At 40.8% G+C, this 16,490-nt stretch overlaps 2 protein-coding genes across 11 annotated transcripts in view; one reads left to right on the top strand and one right to left on the bottom strand.

Annotated features, from left to right (window-relative positions):
* fancl (FA complementation group L) overlaps nt 1-11,741 on the top strand; it is a 24,006-nt gene extending 12,265 nt beyond the window's left edge. For 3 of the 4 annotated variants that reach the window (XM_038737366.1, XM_038737365.1, XM_038737367.1), the window contains 8 exons: nt 411-479; nt 5,069-5,219; nt 5,430-5,513; nt 8,611-8,656; nt 9,431-9,512; nt 10,317-10,433; nt 11,126-11,197; nt 11,606-11,741. In XM_038737366.1, coding sequence (XP_038593294.1) covers nt 411-479; nt 5,069-5,219; nt 5,430-5,513; nt 8,611-8,656; nt 9,431-9,512; nt 10,317-10,433; nt 11,126-11,197; nt 11,606-11,641 — 657 coding nt within the window. In that variant the 3' untranslated portion in view covers nt 11,642-11,741. Of the gene's footprint in view, nt 1-410; nt 480-5,068; nt 5,220-5,429; nt 5,514-8,610; nt 8,657-9,430; nt 9,580-10,316; nt 10,434-11,125; nt 11,198-11,605 lie in introns of those variants that run through there. The other variant, XR_005447236.1, reaches the window with a different exon arrangement.
* LOC119917200 (serine/threonine-protein kinase VRK1-like) overlaps nt 11,439-16,490 on the bottom strand; it is a 26,441-nt gene continuing 21,389 nt past the window's right edge. For all 7 annotated transcript variants that reach the window (XM_038737362.1, XM_038737363.1, XM_038737361.1 and 4 more), the window contains 3 exons: nt 14,802-14,945; nt 12,302-12,502; nt 11,439-12,035 (listed from right to left, as the gene is read on the bottom strand). In XM_038737362.1, the coding sequence (XP_038593290.1) occupies nt 11,709-12,035; nt 12,302-12,502; nt 14,802-14,945 (672 nt within the window). In that variant the 3' untranslated portion in view covers nt 11,439-11,708. The remainder of the gene's footprint in view (nt 12,036-12,301; nt 12,503-14,801; nt 14,946-16,490) is intronic.

Raw genomic sequence — 16,490 nt, 5'->3', positions numbered from 1 at the left:
TGTACTGACTGAAGCTTGGCAACACGTTAAAGCTGACCAGCACTAATGTGTTCAAATAATAAGCACAGACAAAAAAAGGCAACTTTCTAATAAAAGCCAGCAAAAAAACATTAAGAAGGGGCGGAACAACCTGTTTTATGGCTCGCCTGATAAATTTAGTATGATGTATTGCTGTAGTAATTAAATGTTTACTAAGCCCCGCCCCCTTAGTTACTGTTGCTGTGCTTTCTGTTCTCCTAATCTTTTATTGAAACAGTTTGGGTACACATTTCACATATTCTCACAGCAAATCAAAGGTGTAGTCCCTGGCTTCCTGTCAAACTTGGAGGGATCAGAAGATCAATTAGCTTTTACATTTTAACGATGTCTTCATTTAAGCAACACCACTATCCCATCTTCTACACCCACAGCACCCTGCAGAGGCTCCTGAATGCTCAGCTGACCTGCCAGTCCCTCTGGCCTTAACCTGGACACCACAGGTATGTACATGTGCATTTCTAAATAGAATTTTTGGTTAACATCTGAAATGCTGCTTTTCTGTCAGCAGAGTTGATACAAACAAAGCGTAACTTTCATCAGCAAAAAAATTCAAGTATCTTGCCAATCAAAAACTATTTTAGAAATGTCTGAAACTGGCATGCATAAAACTGAAGCCTAAATCAAAAATTTAAAACCACAAGAATTAACATTGAACAGTGAATCAAACATTAATAACCGCTTTCTGAGGTCAAATATTTGGGTTGATACAAGGATCAATTTAAAGGCTTACAAATATGAAAATGGTCAGCAAGCACGTAAAGGCCATGCAACTGTATACTGTTTTAATGATTAACCTTCCTTTCATGCAGCTTGAGTCTGTATGCATTCCACTGTGATTAAATCCAGAAAACAGCTACACAATAATGCACTAAAAAATTTCAATTAAAAAAAATCACTAATGTCCTTAGGAAGTCACATTTTTTAAACTTTTATTCATTTTGTTTAACTTGCAATGCTCCGCTTATCTGTAAGTCATCACTCAGGCTCCTGAAGTTCTTAGTTGTGTTTGTAAGCTCATAAAAACCTGCTGTCCTGCTGCTCTGATCAAGTTCTAATGCAACCATCGTAGTGTAGGAAGGTTAAATCACTCTGACCTCTGAACAAAAAATTTAAAAAATCACAAAACAATTAACAGTTCAGGAGCTCGATCATATCATACGGTCTTTATAAGCCCTCAGCAGCCTCCACCAATCAGAGGGTAGGGCAGCCATGTAGCCTGACAGGTGAAAGAGAATAAGCTTATTCAGAAGAGCAAATCAACTTCTCTCTTGTCTTAACTGGATTTTGGCAGTTGAAAATTTAGAGGCCACAGTGAGAGACAGTGACACGTAAACAATAATGATTGATTCTATTTTGAGATTCTTTTCTGCTAAACCTCAGAGCCTCCAATGTGGCCAGGATTGATGTTTCCATGGATGGATTTGATGTTTTGTAATGTGACGTTTTGAGGCCCTTTGACACTCAAACTCATTAAGGGCTACACAAATACACTTGACTCATCCCATTTCTACCTATTGCATAATGTGACAGAACACTTCTCCACCTGCTGTATGAAGACATTTTCTTTCAGCCCCTCAAATGTAGTCCACTGTAATTGGCATAAAACTGTTTTGATGTAAAACCAGCTGTGGGCTCTTTGTATCTCTTTGCTTCCTCGTTATTGTTGTTTGCCGTCTTGCTTCTTCCACTCTGGCTCTCCTTTTTATCTCTGTCACTGCCTCTGAGTCTGTGTGTCACTCACTCACTCACACAGATGTCTTATTTTTTATCCTTGTTTTTTTTTTGTTTTTTTTTTTGTTTTTTTTTTGTTGTTTTTTTCAATCACACCAATCATAAAAACTACTGCTCTGTATCTGAGCATTGCTGGACCATTCTGTGTGTGTGTGTGTGTGTGTGTGTGTGTGTGACTGTAGGCAAAAATCAGAACGGTGAGAAAGAGAATTTGAGCAGAGAGATGCTAATGTGCACACATATTTGTGTGAGTGTGTGCGCGTGCACTGGCGCACTGATACATGGCAGGCGTACAGTGAGGACCAGCTTAGAACAGCACTACCGTATGGAGCCTGTCTGCCTGCTGGGCCGTTGATGGATCTCTCCCACACTGCAACACGAAGTGTGTGTATACGTGTGTGTATGTGCTTGCATCTGTGCCAAGTGTGTTTTTGTCTGATGTGTGGGGGGGGGGGGGGGGGGCCTGTCTGTCGGCAGTCCTGACATGTTCATTTGAATGAGTAATTATTGCCTGCTCTGTTGCAGGGCCAAGACATGCCACTCTGTGCATTTGAATGGGAAGCGAAATAAACCTGTGTGTGTGTGTGTGTGTGTGTGTGTGTGTGTGTGTGTGAGAATTTTGTGTCCTGTGTGCTTGCAGACTATACAAAGGTGATTTTTAACAACTAAAAACTGCATGAATTAAGAAGGGGAGAAGGTTTCGGTGTGAATAAAGGTGAACATGAGTGTGGTCACCTGAGCTGCTGGTGTGTGTGTGTGTGTGTGTGTGTGTGTGTTGTATCCAAGCAACATAAAGTTTCTTAAATTCAACCAATAAATGTTTTTGAAGGCCATAGCTGATACTGTAGGTGTGAAGCTGTCAGTACTTCCCCGAAAACTTATGGTCTTCATTATTGATCAGTTCATCTACAGATTCATTTTGTGATTCATTGTTGTGTCTGTTTAATGTTAAAAAAAAAAAAAGACAGATGCCCATTCCAAGTTACCAGTGAACAAAGAGATGTCTTCAAACTGTGCATTTCTTTCAGGTGGTTTGCTTATTTTGAGATGGCTGCAACTCAGGTTGGAGAGTGGGGTGGGGTGTTGGTGGTGTTCCGCTTCCCTAGGTCCTCCTGTCCCTGTGTCAAAGTATCATTAAACACGCTGAACCTCAAATACCTACAACTATATGTAGATGTGGGAAAACAATGAAAGTTGCTTTGGATAAATGCCTCTGAGAATGTAATGCTTGATTGATGATTTGGAATCAAATTATTGAACAATCACTCAATGAACTGTCTCAGCACTGGCCATTCGTATACACTGTTCTGGGTTAATATTTTATCATTTGAATTTGACCACTTTAATGTGCAAAAAATGTTTAGCAGTTGGTGCTACGTGGCATTTAGTCAAGTCAGAATTGGGACAAATGCTTTGGTCACAACGAATACGATAAAGACACAAATATACATAAACATACATTTTATAAAGTGTCGTCTTTATGTGCACACACTCTGCCATGTGTCCATAATAAACCCAGCAAAGCAAAAGAGCAACCTCTGTACCCAAACGATTCCCCTTCCAATCCTGTAGAGAGAACATTTTACCCCTGCTCTCTGTAAACTCTACCTTTTTGTTATTAGAATTTTTAGCTACTGGATAAAAAAGAGGGGGGAAAAAAGATGGCAAACATAACAAATCATTAACACAAAGTCAAGACAGTCCCAGTGAACATTTACTGTCATGGCCATCTCAGAAGGGCAACAATAATTAATAGATGAGTAATAAATAAATGTACATTTGCTAATATACATAATGATACACAACCTTAGAGATCAAACCTCCTTACCTCTTAGAGAATGAAATCAGATTACACCACCACACCAAAGCACCCAAGTGACGGCTCATACACACACAATCATACCCTCTTATTTGAACATATGAACAATGCATGTGTCCATTTTCAAATGTAAAGTCTTCACTCACTCAACATATAGTGAGTTGTTATCAGGTGAGAATAGTCTGAAGCAGTGGAAACATTTTTTTCAATAATGAGTGAATAATTCTTAATGCCTTTTTTATAAATCAGAAGCCGCTCAGTGAGAAAAAGAATTTATTGAAAATAGGTTAAAGCTGTAGCGTTTAATGGCGTGCATGTAAAGAGAAGGGAATTCTTTCAGGCTGGCTGCTTTTAAGAGCTAAATTGAGGTCAGTCAGAGATAGCATAAATAGATAATATCTCCGCTCAGATTCAGTCTCTTTCATACTTTCTTGCAGCCTTCCGCTCTCACTCGTGTTCTTCTCACAGATACAGCCGGAATTCAATTACCAGCTTTTTTTCTTTCTTTCTGAACTAGGCCTAGCGTAGTTATCCTGAGCTGTAACCGTAATCATGCCACTGGCATTAATTGGGCTGTAATTGCTGAGGCTCTCAGCACCTGGGCGATGCTTAATTGTGTGCACTGTGCTGGCACAATGACCCATAATTTTTGGTTCATTTTTTTCCCCCCTAATTTTTTCCCCCTCGTTCCATCTGTATTGCTCTCAGCCACCTCTATCAGCCTCCCTTTCTGTTCTCTGAATGCGTATGACCATGACTGCACCTTAAGTTGTTACAGTTCTTACCAACTGGTCAACTAGTTCACTCCAGTTGCCGCAAATGAGATGTGGCAGTCGAAGCCCACTGCATTTGGTTGTATCATAAACTCATTCACAGCTTCTAAGTGTGGTATTTTGATGTAATTACAACACTAAATAATAACATTTAAAGGATTCTCTGCCCTTCTGAACATGAACCTAATCACCGTTTACTGTTTCCAAGCTGGGAGGCGTTCTGTTCTTTGGTTAGCTTAATTTAACCTACATTGTGGTGCCGCAGCAGCTGAGCACTTTTTCTAGTTATTTCTTGCAGTTAATTCATTACTAGCTCCATCTATAAAATATCAGAAAACTTGTATTTTGTATTGTAATTCTTTTGTCTAAAACCTAAAGAAATTCAGTTTACTACTAGAAAAACAATCCAACCCAACATTTGGGAAGCTGGAGCCAGGGTGTTTGGCATTTGTAGCCATACTAGCAGCATGGATGTAGGGATGCCGTGAAATTTTACACAAACATTCATGTTTCCCAGATGATTAATCCTAATTACTTTGATGATCCTCTGACTTTTCCACTGACGCCATCATGAGGTTGACATGTGGTCTTGGGCTAAATGAGTTAAACAATTGCCAGTAAATTTGGGACACCCATCCCCTGCTGATGGAGCACCTAGGAATTCTCCAGTAGTGACCGCTGTGCTTGTTCTGATCTGGTTTGTTAGAGTACTCTGGACAATCTCCACAAGCAGTTCCTGCTGGTTTTGGAGTCCCTGACCGAGTTCTGGGATGTCCTAGATGAGATTGACAGTAAGACCTGGATTCTGGAGCCGGAGAAACCCAACCGGTCCCACACCATGAGGCGGATCGCCATCGGTACGGTACACATGAAGGCCTCAGCAAAAAGACTAGTCTGACAGTTTCTATGTATACCCTAGTATCACATACTGCACGGCATCTCATTGGACTTCAGAAGTTGATGTTGATCGTGCTGCTGATCAACACTGAATATCACACATGCAGTAACCCTAAACAATCCATATGACAACAAAGCAAACTGTTGGGTATCCCTATCTGTGTGTGCAGGAAATAACGTATCCATTAAAGTGGAGGTGGATCCCAGACACCCGAAAATGCTGCCAGAGTGCTGCCTGCTGGGACCCGAGCACGGTGGGTAGGACCCAGAGACATGGCAACACTTAAAAGTGTGTTTTCAGGCACTGTAAGAGGACAAGAAGTGTATCTGCACTAATACACACCAAAAACTGACACACTGTATAATTGCATTTGAAATCGTCTCCTCTTTAGAATGCAGTTATCAGGAGCCAGTGAGGTTTGTGAGTAAAACGTTTCTTGAGGTACTTTTAGGAATTGCAGGTGAGATGACACCAATGGAAATTTTACTAACTGACAAAATAGACAGCAAGTAAATGGTAACACTAGAAAGTGGCACAATGCAGTGCATCTACTTCCTAATGAAACAGCTGGTACTGCAAGCTTGGTCTAATATGACTCTTCAGTCTTTTAGGATTATTCATTCTATATATTTCAAAGGTCAGCAGCACTGTCAAGCAGAGGGGTAAGTTTGATTTTAGAAGTGGGGCTGACAAAGTCAGGGGTCCTTCAGCCAGAAAAAAAACATGCATACAACATTAAGACGTTGAGCTAGTAACATGTATTAATGGGATAAGAATGCATACAGATGGATAGAGGTGCATCATGGGAAGTCCCCTGGCAGTCTAGGCCTTTAGCAGCATAATTAAGGGGATGGTTCAGGATTCGCCTGAGCCAGCCCTAACTATAAGCTTTATCAAAGAAGAAAATCTCTAGGTGTGTTCACATACAATGCTAATTTAATCCTCGCGGGGTTTTATCGCTGGACAGCACAACACAATAACGCGAATGTACACACAGCTACATGAACCCAAAGTAAAGCTTTTAGTAAAGCAAACTGATGTCCAAATAACTACAATTTGATGCTGATGTGTTAGACACATGAATTCATGCTTTGTCAGGTCTATCAGCAGGACAACAACTTTTAAAATGTTAGTTTCTGAATGGAGTTCGGCTCGATCAGGGCTATGCTGTGCTAACTTGTTTGCAGTAAAGTACAACAATAGCTGGAATAAAGTTACAGGCACACATTTTAGTTCAACTACCTGGTCCAAGCAATGTCCAGTTTTGTCCGTTTTTATATAAATATGAAGTAGTAGTTTTAACAGAGCTCTGGGTGCCGACCAACGCTAGCAGTGGAAACGGAAATGCGCGGAAGCTAGCTGCTGAGAAGCTCGAGTGAAGATAAATCAACGGTGTAGTCCCAAAAACTAAAGTAAAAAGCTAAGAAGCAGTTAACTCTGAGCTCCTCCTGCTATTAAACGGCTGAGTTGTCAGAGCATAATCCAGTCCATTTATTTGTCCAAAAGCTGCAGCGCTGTTCCCGGCTCGCTCTTCTACACTTCCCCGTAGTTTAGCAGCTCCTCTACAAATGACGATCTGAAGCTGTCTGTGACGTCCGGACAATCTCACTGCTGACAGGCTTTCGCAACATAATGTCATGCGAATTTCTCACTCAAGTTGAAAAAAATTTGAACTCAAGCAAACCAGCATCTCCCGGAGCGAATTCGCATCTTTGTATTTGCATTTAATCCAGCCGCGCAAAACGCAGGATTCGCTTTCAGTGTGAACACACCATTAAAGCCTACTCTTAAATGTGGAGATGATGTCTGCCTACAGAACCTAAACTGGGACCTGGTTCCACAGAAGAGGAGCTCCCATTCTACTTTTGGAGAGAAAATGAAATAAAGAGCAAACCAAATATCTGTTGTTGTCTCAGGGACACTGTCCTTAGCTGGTCAGTGTCATCAGAAACAAAACAAGCACAGATCGCTGTTCTGCAGGTCTTCCTCTCAGGCTGCGTTCAGCCTCAACAAGCTCCATCAATTAGGTTAGGACAGCGCCTATGGGGCCTGAGAGGGGACACCCAGGGCAAAAACAGTCCAGCAAGCACTGCGCACAAAGCTTTCTAATACTGCTTGGAAAACAAGCTAATAATCAAAGGCAACTCAAATGTTGGCTGTTTTGCCAGCTGTCAGAGGACAGTGATTAGTTAAATCAAACAAACTTCAACTTTGGGGGGGATTATGCCCTTCCTATCAAGCCGGCTTTGAATTAGAAAACAGTTCAAGTCGACCCTCATACAACTCTGTAAAAGTGCCTCACAAATCTGTACAGCTCAGCGATTCCTTTTGAAATGAATTGATCTAGATGAGACATTCTGCCGTTGTATATGCTGGTTTGACTGAGCTTGCAGTTGCATTTTGAATCTGGGGTTATTTCACTTAATCGATTATTAAGTTGATTATGTCTTCAATGAATCGTGTAGTCAAAGTCAAATCTTATCCCCCACCCCCAAAATATTTCATTTACATTGTTAAAAGAGAAATGTGAGTCCTTACACTTAAGAAGCTAGAACAAAGAGGTGTGCATGTTTCCTTAGATTTATTAAGAATTAATTCAGATATTAGATTTATTAAGAATTAATCAACATGATGGATGATTCAATTAATGGATATTCTTTCATCAGTAATGGGAACAACTGTCCTGAGCCCAAATCACAGCAGTCAGATGCCTGTTTTCACAGGATAACCTGCAAGCCGAGAATCAACCCAGGCAATAAAGTATCAGTTCTTCCTGTGCCCACCATTATTCAGATGAGATCAGTGAGTTTCCACGTGTCCCGACTTCACCAGGCTTGTTGTGTTGACTGTTGTCTGTTATCATGTCAGAGGACTTGATGCACGTTTTCATTCTCACCACTCTGGCTTCAGCTTTCTATTTAAGTCCCCGTCAATTGTCGGCCATTGTTTCTGTAAACCCAAGGTCATGCAACACCTAGGCTGTTGCCTAGCAATGCAAGTCAAAAAAATATTAAACGCATACACACTTCAGCCACCAAGACGGGAGGCAGGCGGCGACCCTCAAATATGAGGGGTCACGCAGAAATATTGGTTTTTGCATGTAGGAATAACAAATAGTGAAAGTGATGAGTGCCGCACGGAGACAGAGCTCCCCTGTGGAACAGAGGAGGCAATGATGGTTCATATCTGACAGTGGTGACGCCGCTGTTGTCAAATAAGAGGCAGCGTTTGAGGGTATGCAGAGTATGTCTAATTCTCTGAGGGCTTATATACAATGCTAGTGTATCTGCAGGTGCTTGAAATGTGTGTGTGTGTGTGTGTGTGTGTGTCCCTTTCTTTTGCTGCTGCAGTGGTGACTCCGCTGAGGAATAAGCTGAACGCCAACATGCACCTGTGGTAAGGTTCTCACCATTTGGACTTGGTGATAATCATCATTTATTGCCTTTCAGCAGTCGTGTCATAATAATATAATTATCACATTATCTTCCAATTTATAATAATAATTTCTGTTTAAATGTTTTCCAGCTGTAGTTACTTACAGAAGGTTGTGTTTTCCACATGAAGAGTTTAGAGGATTTCACATGTAATATAAATTGGATCTACATCAGTTGGATTATTTAGTGATTTTTGCTACAACTTCGCCAGATCCCACAAAAACGCCAAAACCAGTCCATCTCTCAATATAATGGACAATAATGGAGCTCTGTGGCACTGAGGAAGAAGGATAGACACACAACACTTGGTAGTGGAGACATTCATTGTTGGTTTCAGTCTTTTGGGGGGATTTGTTGACTTTGAGCATTTTGTCACATATTTTTTTTCACCATTACATGCAGGTGCAATATCAGTGTCCCATGAGTCAAACCATGCATACCAATTCCACTACTCTGCTTATCATTCAGGAGAAGGGGGAAAAAAACACGGCTTCATTTATATAATAGTACAGATTTAAAATTTCACCACAGGTTTTAACATTTGCCTCCGTGCGTGACACGTCTGCAGAAGTCTCCCTCCACCACTGTTCAGTTTGAAGCAGCAGAAATGATCCTAATTTTTTTTTATTTCTTATACCAATGGTGAAAGTCTCCTAATCATCCCCCAGTGTCTTTGCAGGCTAATTTGCATGTGGTTAATTAGTGTGTGAAGGAGCTGTCTGTGGTCTGCTGGCAGGAACCCGGACTCCAGTGTCTTGCACAACCTCCGGGATGTTTTGGAGATCGAATTCCCATCACCTGCCACCCACGAAAAATCTGTATGTCACACAGTTGCCCCCTCTCCATTTCAAACATGTCCATTCCTATCACGACTACCTCAAGGAGGTGTGTGTGTGTGTGTGTGTGTGTGTGTGTGTTTACATCTATGCATGCATACTCCCGTTTGTGTGTCTGTCTGAGCTTCAAGTTATAAGGGGGCGGACATACACTATTGCCTATTTTTCTGTCTATTTCCATATTTTTCTTTCTCTCTCGGTTTTGTTTTTCCATGAGGTGGGCACAAATTCTCCTTTAATTGGGTTGTTTACAGAAAAGATCATTAGAATAACAAAGATGGCAGAATTCTCTGCACTATCAAATCGCTTTAATCACGCAAAACCATTTATCTCTCTTTTTTAACACTCGTTCTTTCCCCTCCCCTCTCTGCGGATGGGTTAAAAGGGCGTCGTGTTTATCCGCTGTCGCAGCAGTGATTAATGCCTTCGCTTCATTAACATTCAGAGGAGTGCAAAAAAGTTGAGTTGACCAGATGTTGATTTTTCTTTTTTCTTTTTTTTACCTGCCATCCTCTCTTAATGGATAGCTCCAGAAAAACAGGAGCTTCTCATTACGCCAAAATGCAAACGAGAGCAGAGAAAGTGTGTGTTGAGTGTGTGATGGTGGGACTGGAGAGAGAGTGGGTGAAGGCTTGGGCTCATGTTAGCACAGGGTTTTAGAAGAAGGTTGTTTAACACTAAGTGGCTACAGAGGCCCTGCACAAGCTTCCCAGCTTCTGTAGCCATGGTGTATGTGCATGCTGAACATTTATTTCTGTGTGTGTGTGTGTGTGTGTGTGTGTGTAGAGCTTCAGCGTAGAGTGTGGGATCTGTTACTCCTATCGTCTTGAAGCTGCGATCCCCGATCAGGTGTGTAATGACCCTCGCTGTGGCCAGCCCTTCCACCAGGCCTGTCTATATGAGGTATGGACACGCACACAAACACACAGTGCTTTCCTTTGCCTCAACAGCTGACAACAGGGCTTCAGTTCACCATATGATGTCCTCACCTCATGTGTTTATTGTTTTACTTTAAATCTGTGTGTGTGGATAATGAAGATAACAAAGAATGGGTTAATTGATTTAGTATTGCACTTCCACAAATGGGTGAATGCTGCTGTTACTATTTGTAATCTCAAACCCCGATGACATCCTCAGGGCTATCTTATCAGATTTGACAAAGCTCTATCAGAAACACAGAAGAAAAACTTGACACAACCAGCTGAGAGACGATCTGTTGGATGGAAAAAGACCTTTCTGCTTGGCACTCAAGAGTTAAGAGAGCGATTGTTGAGGTAGACTGGTGCTGCGGCACAAAGGAAATTAGCTCCATCTGCCTGAGCAGGGATGATTTTATTTATATACTCTGTGTTGAGTGAGACTAAGCATACGGAGATCCCTTTTTAAAGCCTAAAAAAGTGGCAGGACGACATTCTAAAGTTCCACATAAAAGCCCTTAAAACGCTTTAAAGTATCGGATAATCTTGAATATACCTTTAAGTGTGCAGTAATAAAAGTCATTGAAGCAAGCATTATTGTCACTTGACACCGACACATCAGATCCAAGGTAATGATTTGATGAAGTAGTCTTTTTCTCTTCTGTCCTTTTCCTTCAGTGGCTGCGAGCGCTGCCCTCCAGCAGGCAGAGCTTCAACATTGTTTTTGGAGAGTGTCCTTACTGCAGCAAGGTACGTCTGCTCACAGCGTGACTGACAGCTGCCTTCACAGCCCTTCATAAAGGCCTTCAGATATTCAGCATACTTAATTAGCTTGGCTCTATACATCACATAGCCTTCTCTTTTCTGAAAGCAATTCTCAGTGTGTTCACAATAAGCTGCATTCAGTTTTTTTTACTGAAGGTACTTCTTGTGTGACAAAGGATCAAGTAAAGTATGTAATACTGGATATTTAAATACAGCACACCATTGATTCAAAGTCAAAGACAGTTTTATTTGTGTGTATGATTATAAGTGTACTTGGGAGTCCTTCATCTCCAATGAGAGATTCATTTTTTTCACAAAGTAGTCCTTCATACCACATTAAACTATAATGAAAATTTAATAAGCAGAATAAACTGAAGACTGCTTCTATTTCAGCCTATTACTGTGAAAATGGCAGGCCAGAAGTCCTGAGAAGTGGCTTTGTGTTCCCGTCAGCTCCATCTCCACAGTGCTAAAACTCAGAAGTCCGTTTTTATTGTCAAAAGGGTTTAAATGCACTTTGGAAAACTCCAAGAACAGCACCCAAGAATAGGAAGACACCTACAAAGACAAACCAGGAAAACGGTTCTTTCCTTTGTGTGGTACCAGCTTCCCGTTCTGGACCTCTGACGACAGAGCTTTCCTCTTCACCAAAGCGGTCTCTGTGGAGCAGCCTTTCATCCCGTCCTTCCCTGTAATGCGTTTGGTCCTTTGAGTCACAGTTTGTCATGCATTTCCTACTTTGCGGGTGGACTCGTCGTTCCCGTCCCCCCGGGGTCACGCAGAGGTCGTCTGCTTTCCTGCCGGCCCATTTGGATATTTCTTTCTGTTAAAGAGGGTAATTTACTTGTTTGCTCAGAACTGCCAATAACCTGGACAACTCCACTAAAACTGTATGTGGAAAAATGTTGAGAACTTGAGTCACAACAAGAAGTTTGAAGGTTTTAAATCATCTTTATAAAGGCTTACTGATAATAAGACTTGATTTGGAGCCATTTTAAGTAAAGCAGGTTCAAACCAGACAAAACTTGCAGCAAATTAAAAGCAGTCACACAGAAGGAGCCTGGCTGCTCTAGTGTCTTGGCCTCAAACCTGTTTAGGCTGAGCTCTGGGGCCTGTTGGAGGGCCTCTCAGATAGCATGCAGCAATGGGTCTGGGTCTGGGCTCATCATCATCCTCATCATCCTCATCTTCATCATCCTCATCTTCACTGTCATCTTCTTCATAAGTCACCGCAGGTTCAGGCCTTGGCCTCAGTGATCTGCTGACAGCAGGCAAAGCTCCATCTTTATTCTGAGGAAAAAAACATTATTCATTTATCAATGTCTGACTGGATTATTTGCTTCATTATGTATAATTCTATGATTAATGTGTTTCTGTGCTAACACCCTAAATGTGGCCACCGGAAAAGGCTCTTTTAAAATGAAAATTGTAACAATTTAGTACCTATACAACCTTACAACTTAGTCTTTAATTGAGCTTGAAGAGTTGTTTTTTTGGCCATTCCATAACATTCTTAGATGTACACCATCTTGGGGTTTATATTCATATTATCTAAACATATAATATACAGAAATAACTACATAACAAAAGAGTGAACTACTGGTTCACTCATCTTTTAATTTGTATTATACTATAGAAACAAACTCCCACATCCATCCAACTTCAAATTGTTTACTTAACATACATCACAGTACATTAAGCTCTTTCGGCCACTTGCTCTGGCATATTTACTTGCTTCCAAGCATACTTGTCCAAAATGGAAAATATAGGCCTATTTAAAAAATAAAATAAAATCAACATGGATTTTTATTATTAGAATTAATGAACAGGTAACGGTTACATAGCTGGGATGATTCTAAATTAAACATCTGCACTTGCAAGCAAGCCACACATACCAGCTAGCCCTAAAAGCGAAGACTACCAGACACTGTTGATGTCTACAGCAAAGTAAAAATAATATACTATTTTTTGTGGGGTTCATCAAAAGTAATGATAAATTATTCAAAGTCTATATTTATGAATGTTTAGTCATCAATGTTTTATTATACTGAAGAAGTCGCATTTTCTTGATACGACTGGTCTGAAAGTTTCCTTTTTAATCTCAATATTTCTGAGGGCAAACTATTTGGTGTTCTTTATTGATTTTTTTTTTTTTTCTGTTGTTTAACATTCCAGACTGTTATTCCAAAATGACATTTTTAAAGGCAGGAAAATGAATGCCGGCTGCCAAATTTATAGTTTGATTTCAAGTGTCCTTGCTTAGTGTTAACGTGTAGGCTAAATGCAACAACTACAATATCTGTTTTTAACATGGGAAAATGAATAAAGACATCGCATTTATTTTTCACTTGCCCATAGTAATGGGCATTTCCTTAACATCTGTCCCATCCTATATGAATAAAAAAATGCTTAATGTTTATTTACTTTGCATGTTGTCAGTTATCCTGAACTCAAATGTCAATGAGTCTTTGTCAGGAATTATTTATGTAATGTTTTACATCACAAAGTATGACGCAATTTAATAAACTTGTGTATGTGGTGTGCTCACATTGTGTAACATTCACATTTCATAGGTTCAGGTAAAACTTTCATACTGTAACACTTGTCTTTGGAAAGTGAAAAAGTTACAGAATTAAGTCGCCAACTCTGCTGGCTCTGAGCAGTCTTAATGCATTTACTATAAAAGAGATGCAAATGTTAAAAAGTACCAGTAAAAGAACAGGTATGGTCTTTAATTATTTAGTCCCAGGGCCCATATAATCCCCATCCCAAACTGCCAATCGTACAATTGCAAGTATTCCTCTTACTTGGACACAGAATTTACTTCGTCCGTGCAATTGATAATGTCGAGCCCTGCATCACCAGGTCTTGCTGTGCTTGGTCCCAGTTTGAGCCCATTGATCCTAACCACAGATACCTCCGTTATCAGTATATCTATGTATGCACCACATCACTGACACAGCGAAAGTGAATGTAGAAGTCTCCATCTAGTTGCTAGCAGCCTTTTTGCTACAGTGGATCAAGCTAGCCATAATTGTCTGGCTGTGTTCAGACTGCCAGCCCAAATCCTTTTTTGGCATATCCACATGTGAAATGGGATCCAAGCCACATTTGGAGGTGGTTAGAAATGTGATGCCAATCATACTGGCCACTCAAATCAGATTTCAAAGTGTCTTTTGCATCACTCGCAGCACGACACTCAATGGCGACGTCAAATCCGGTGACAGAAGTGTATCAGAGCAGCTGAGCGTCACATGCAGGTTCCTAACTGATTTAACTGGCAAAGACTGCAATTAGGAAACACTGCCAGATTCAAGGACCTTTTCCATGTGGTTAAGTAAAGCCGATGAACATGGAAAGAGTTTACATATAGTTAAGGTCGTACTTTGACTGAGGGGGAGAAAGGCTCCACTAGACCTTCTGTTGCTAAAGGTTACAAGTGGCTGAAAGATTCTGAAAACATAATAAGTGGACCCTGGACCGCAGATATTTGTTGTCAAATGGTCTTAAATTGATGGCATTGAAACAAACACAGACCAAACAAAGTGACCTCACTAGGTGTTTAATATACAGTTGTTTCAGGCCTTACCAGCTGTGACTGAGGTTTAGTGGGGGGTGGTCCTCTTACATAGCGAGCTGGCACTGGTTTAGTCTTCCTCTCCTCTTCCTGTTCATGATCCACCTCTGTAGGCACAGCCTTGGGTTTGGAGGACCCTCTGGCTCGTCCTGCTTTCTGTTGAGAGAGTGGTGGATGATTGGATCTTCACATTTTCATGTCCTTACTGCTTTCCCAGCTTAATTCTCTCTCAGCATTCATGCTCCTTTAACCACCTTAACTCTCACTTTTATCATGAACTTGTACAGCTATAATAGGTGCGGCTTTGTTATGTGTTCTAAATATCCCCATAAAATGTGTAAAAGCTGCTTTTTTAAATGTTTGATTAGTTTCTCTTAAACAGAACTTTTCCTCCCTACATAATTATAATCATGCATAAAGTAATCATATTCATATACAACACTAAATGAATCTGTGAACATGCCCGTTCAATGGCCTTTTATCTCGGCTGACATTTACTCTCCTCACTAAACCGCCTGTAAATGGCCACTTCTGTTTAACTAGGGATCAAACTGGCCAGCACTTTAGCATGGAAATTAAATGACACAAGGAGGAGAGGAAATCAGGAGCATAATTGGAGACATCCTGTGCTGTGGAAAGTGTGTGTCATCAACTTCTTCAAATTGGGCCATTGAGAGGGCGCTCGCGGGGCCCAAGGGGTCAAGAAGTGATTCTGGTAAATTTGAGGAGAGTCACCGTTGTCCTCCAGCTTCAAACCTGCCCACCTCTGGTTGACATACTGATTGGCGGGGGTCAGGGGCAGGTTAACCACCCCCCCCCCAATCCCCTTCACTACTGTCATGTTTCTCCACTCTGGGGTTAAGAGACTCAACAAAGGAAACAGGAATTTTGTGAAGTTGTTTAATGTTCCCTGAATGCAAAAATAGTTCTTGTGAAATATTCTCCACTGATTGACTGTATTTATGTTTTAAATCAGCACGTGATCAAACATCACGTGTTACAGCGGCTAACTGTTAAACCAGCACTGCATTGAACAGTCATCTCTTCAGTTTCCCAACTATCTGCTGTTGGGGTTGGCAGTATATGACTTTTCCTAGCGACGGGTCTGGGGATTTGTAAACTAAAATAAATTTGTAAATGCATCTCTGTCAACCTGAGTTTATGCTGATTTGTCAGACTAAGTCATGATTATAAAATGACAGTTCCCACGCATCCTGGAAAACCTGGAAAAAAACAGTTGACCAATTTTCCAGTCATGGAAAACACATGGAAAATTTGAGAAACTGTCCAGGAAAATCTTGTTTAATTAATTATTATTAAATTATTTTAACATTAGGTTGTGGTTGCTTGTTTTGCAGCGTCGTGAACACACCCGTAAATCACGCCACATGGTAGCACAGGTCAGGCCGTAAGTAAAGGGGCTAACATGCGAAAAACTGATTTATACCACGACTTGTTTTAATTTCCTATAGTGATGCGTTCTTTACAACATCATTTAATTTTCGATATTTGCACACCTATAAAGTTTTTTGACAGTATTACACTTGCATATCAATGCACCTAGTTAGTTGTGAAGTTTAAATAAAGCGTGGCGTTGTGACGTGCAGAGAGCAACGTGTCTGAAATAGCTTTTTGTACCGTTACGCTGGATTTGGGCTGTGCAGCACAGTGACTTTAGAAAGTAATGTTCAACGGAATGCT

This window comes from Micropterus salmoides, unplaced genomic scaffold (assembly GCF_014851395.1).
Source record: "Micropterus salmoides isolate LMB-PRFRI ecotype aquatic unplaced genomic scaffold, ASM1485139v1 Ms_hic_scaffold_22, whole genome shotgun sequence".
Lineage (NCBI taxonomy): Eukaryota > Metazoa > Chordata > Actinopteri > Centrarchiformes > Centrarchidae > Micropterus > Micropterus salmoides.
This window is presented reverse-complemented; position numbering and strand designations above follow the sequence as displayed.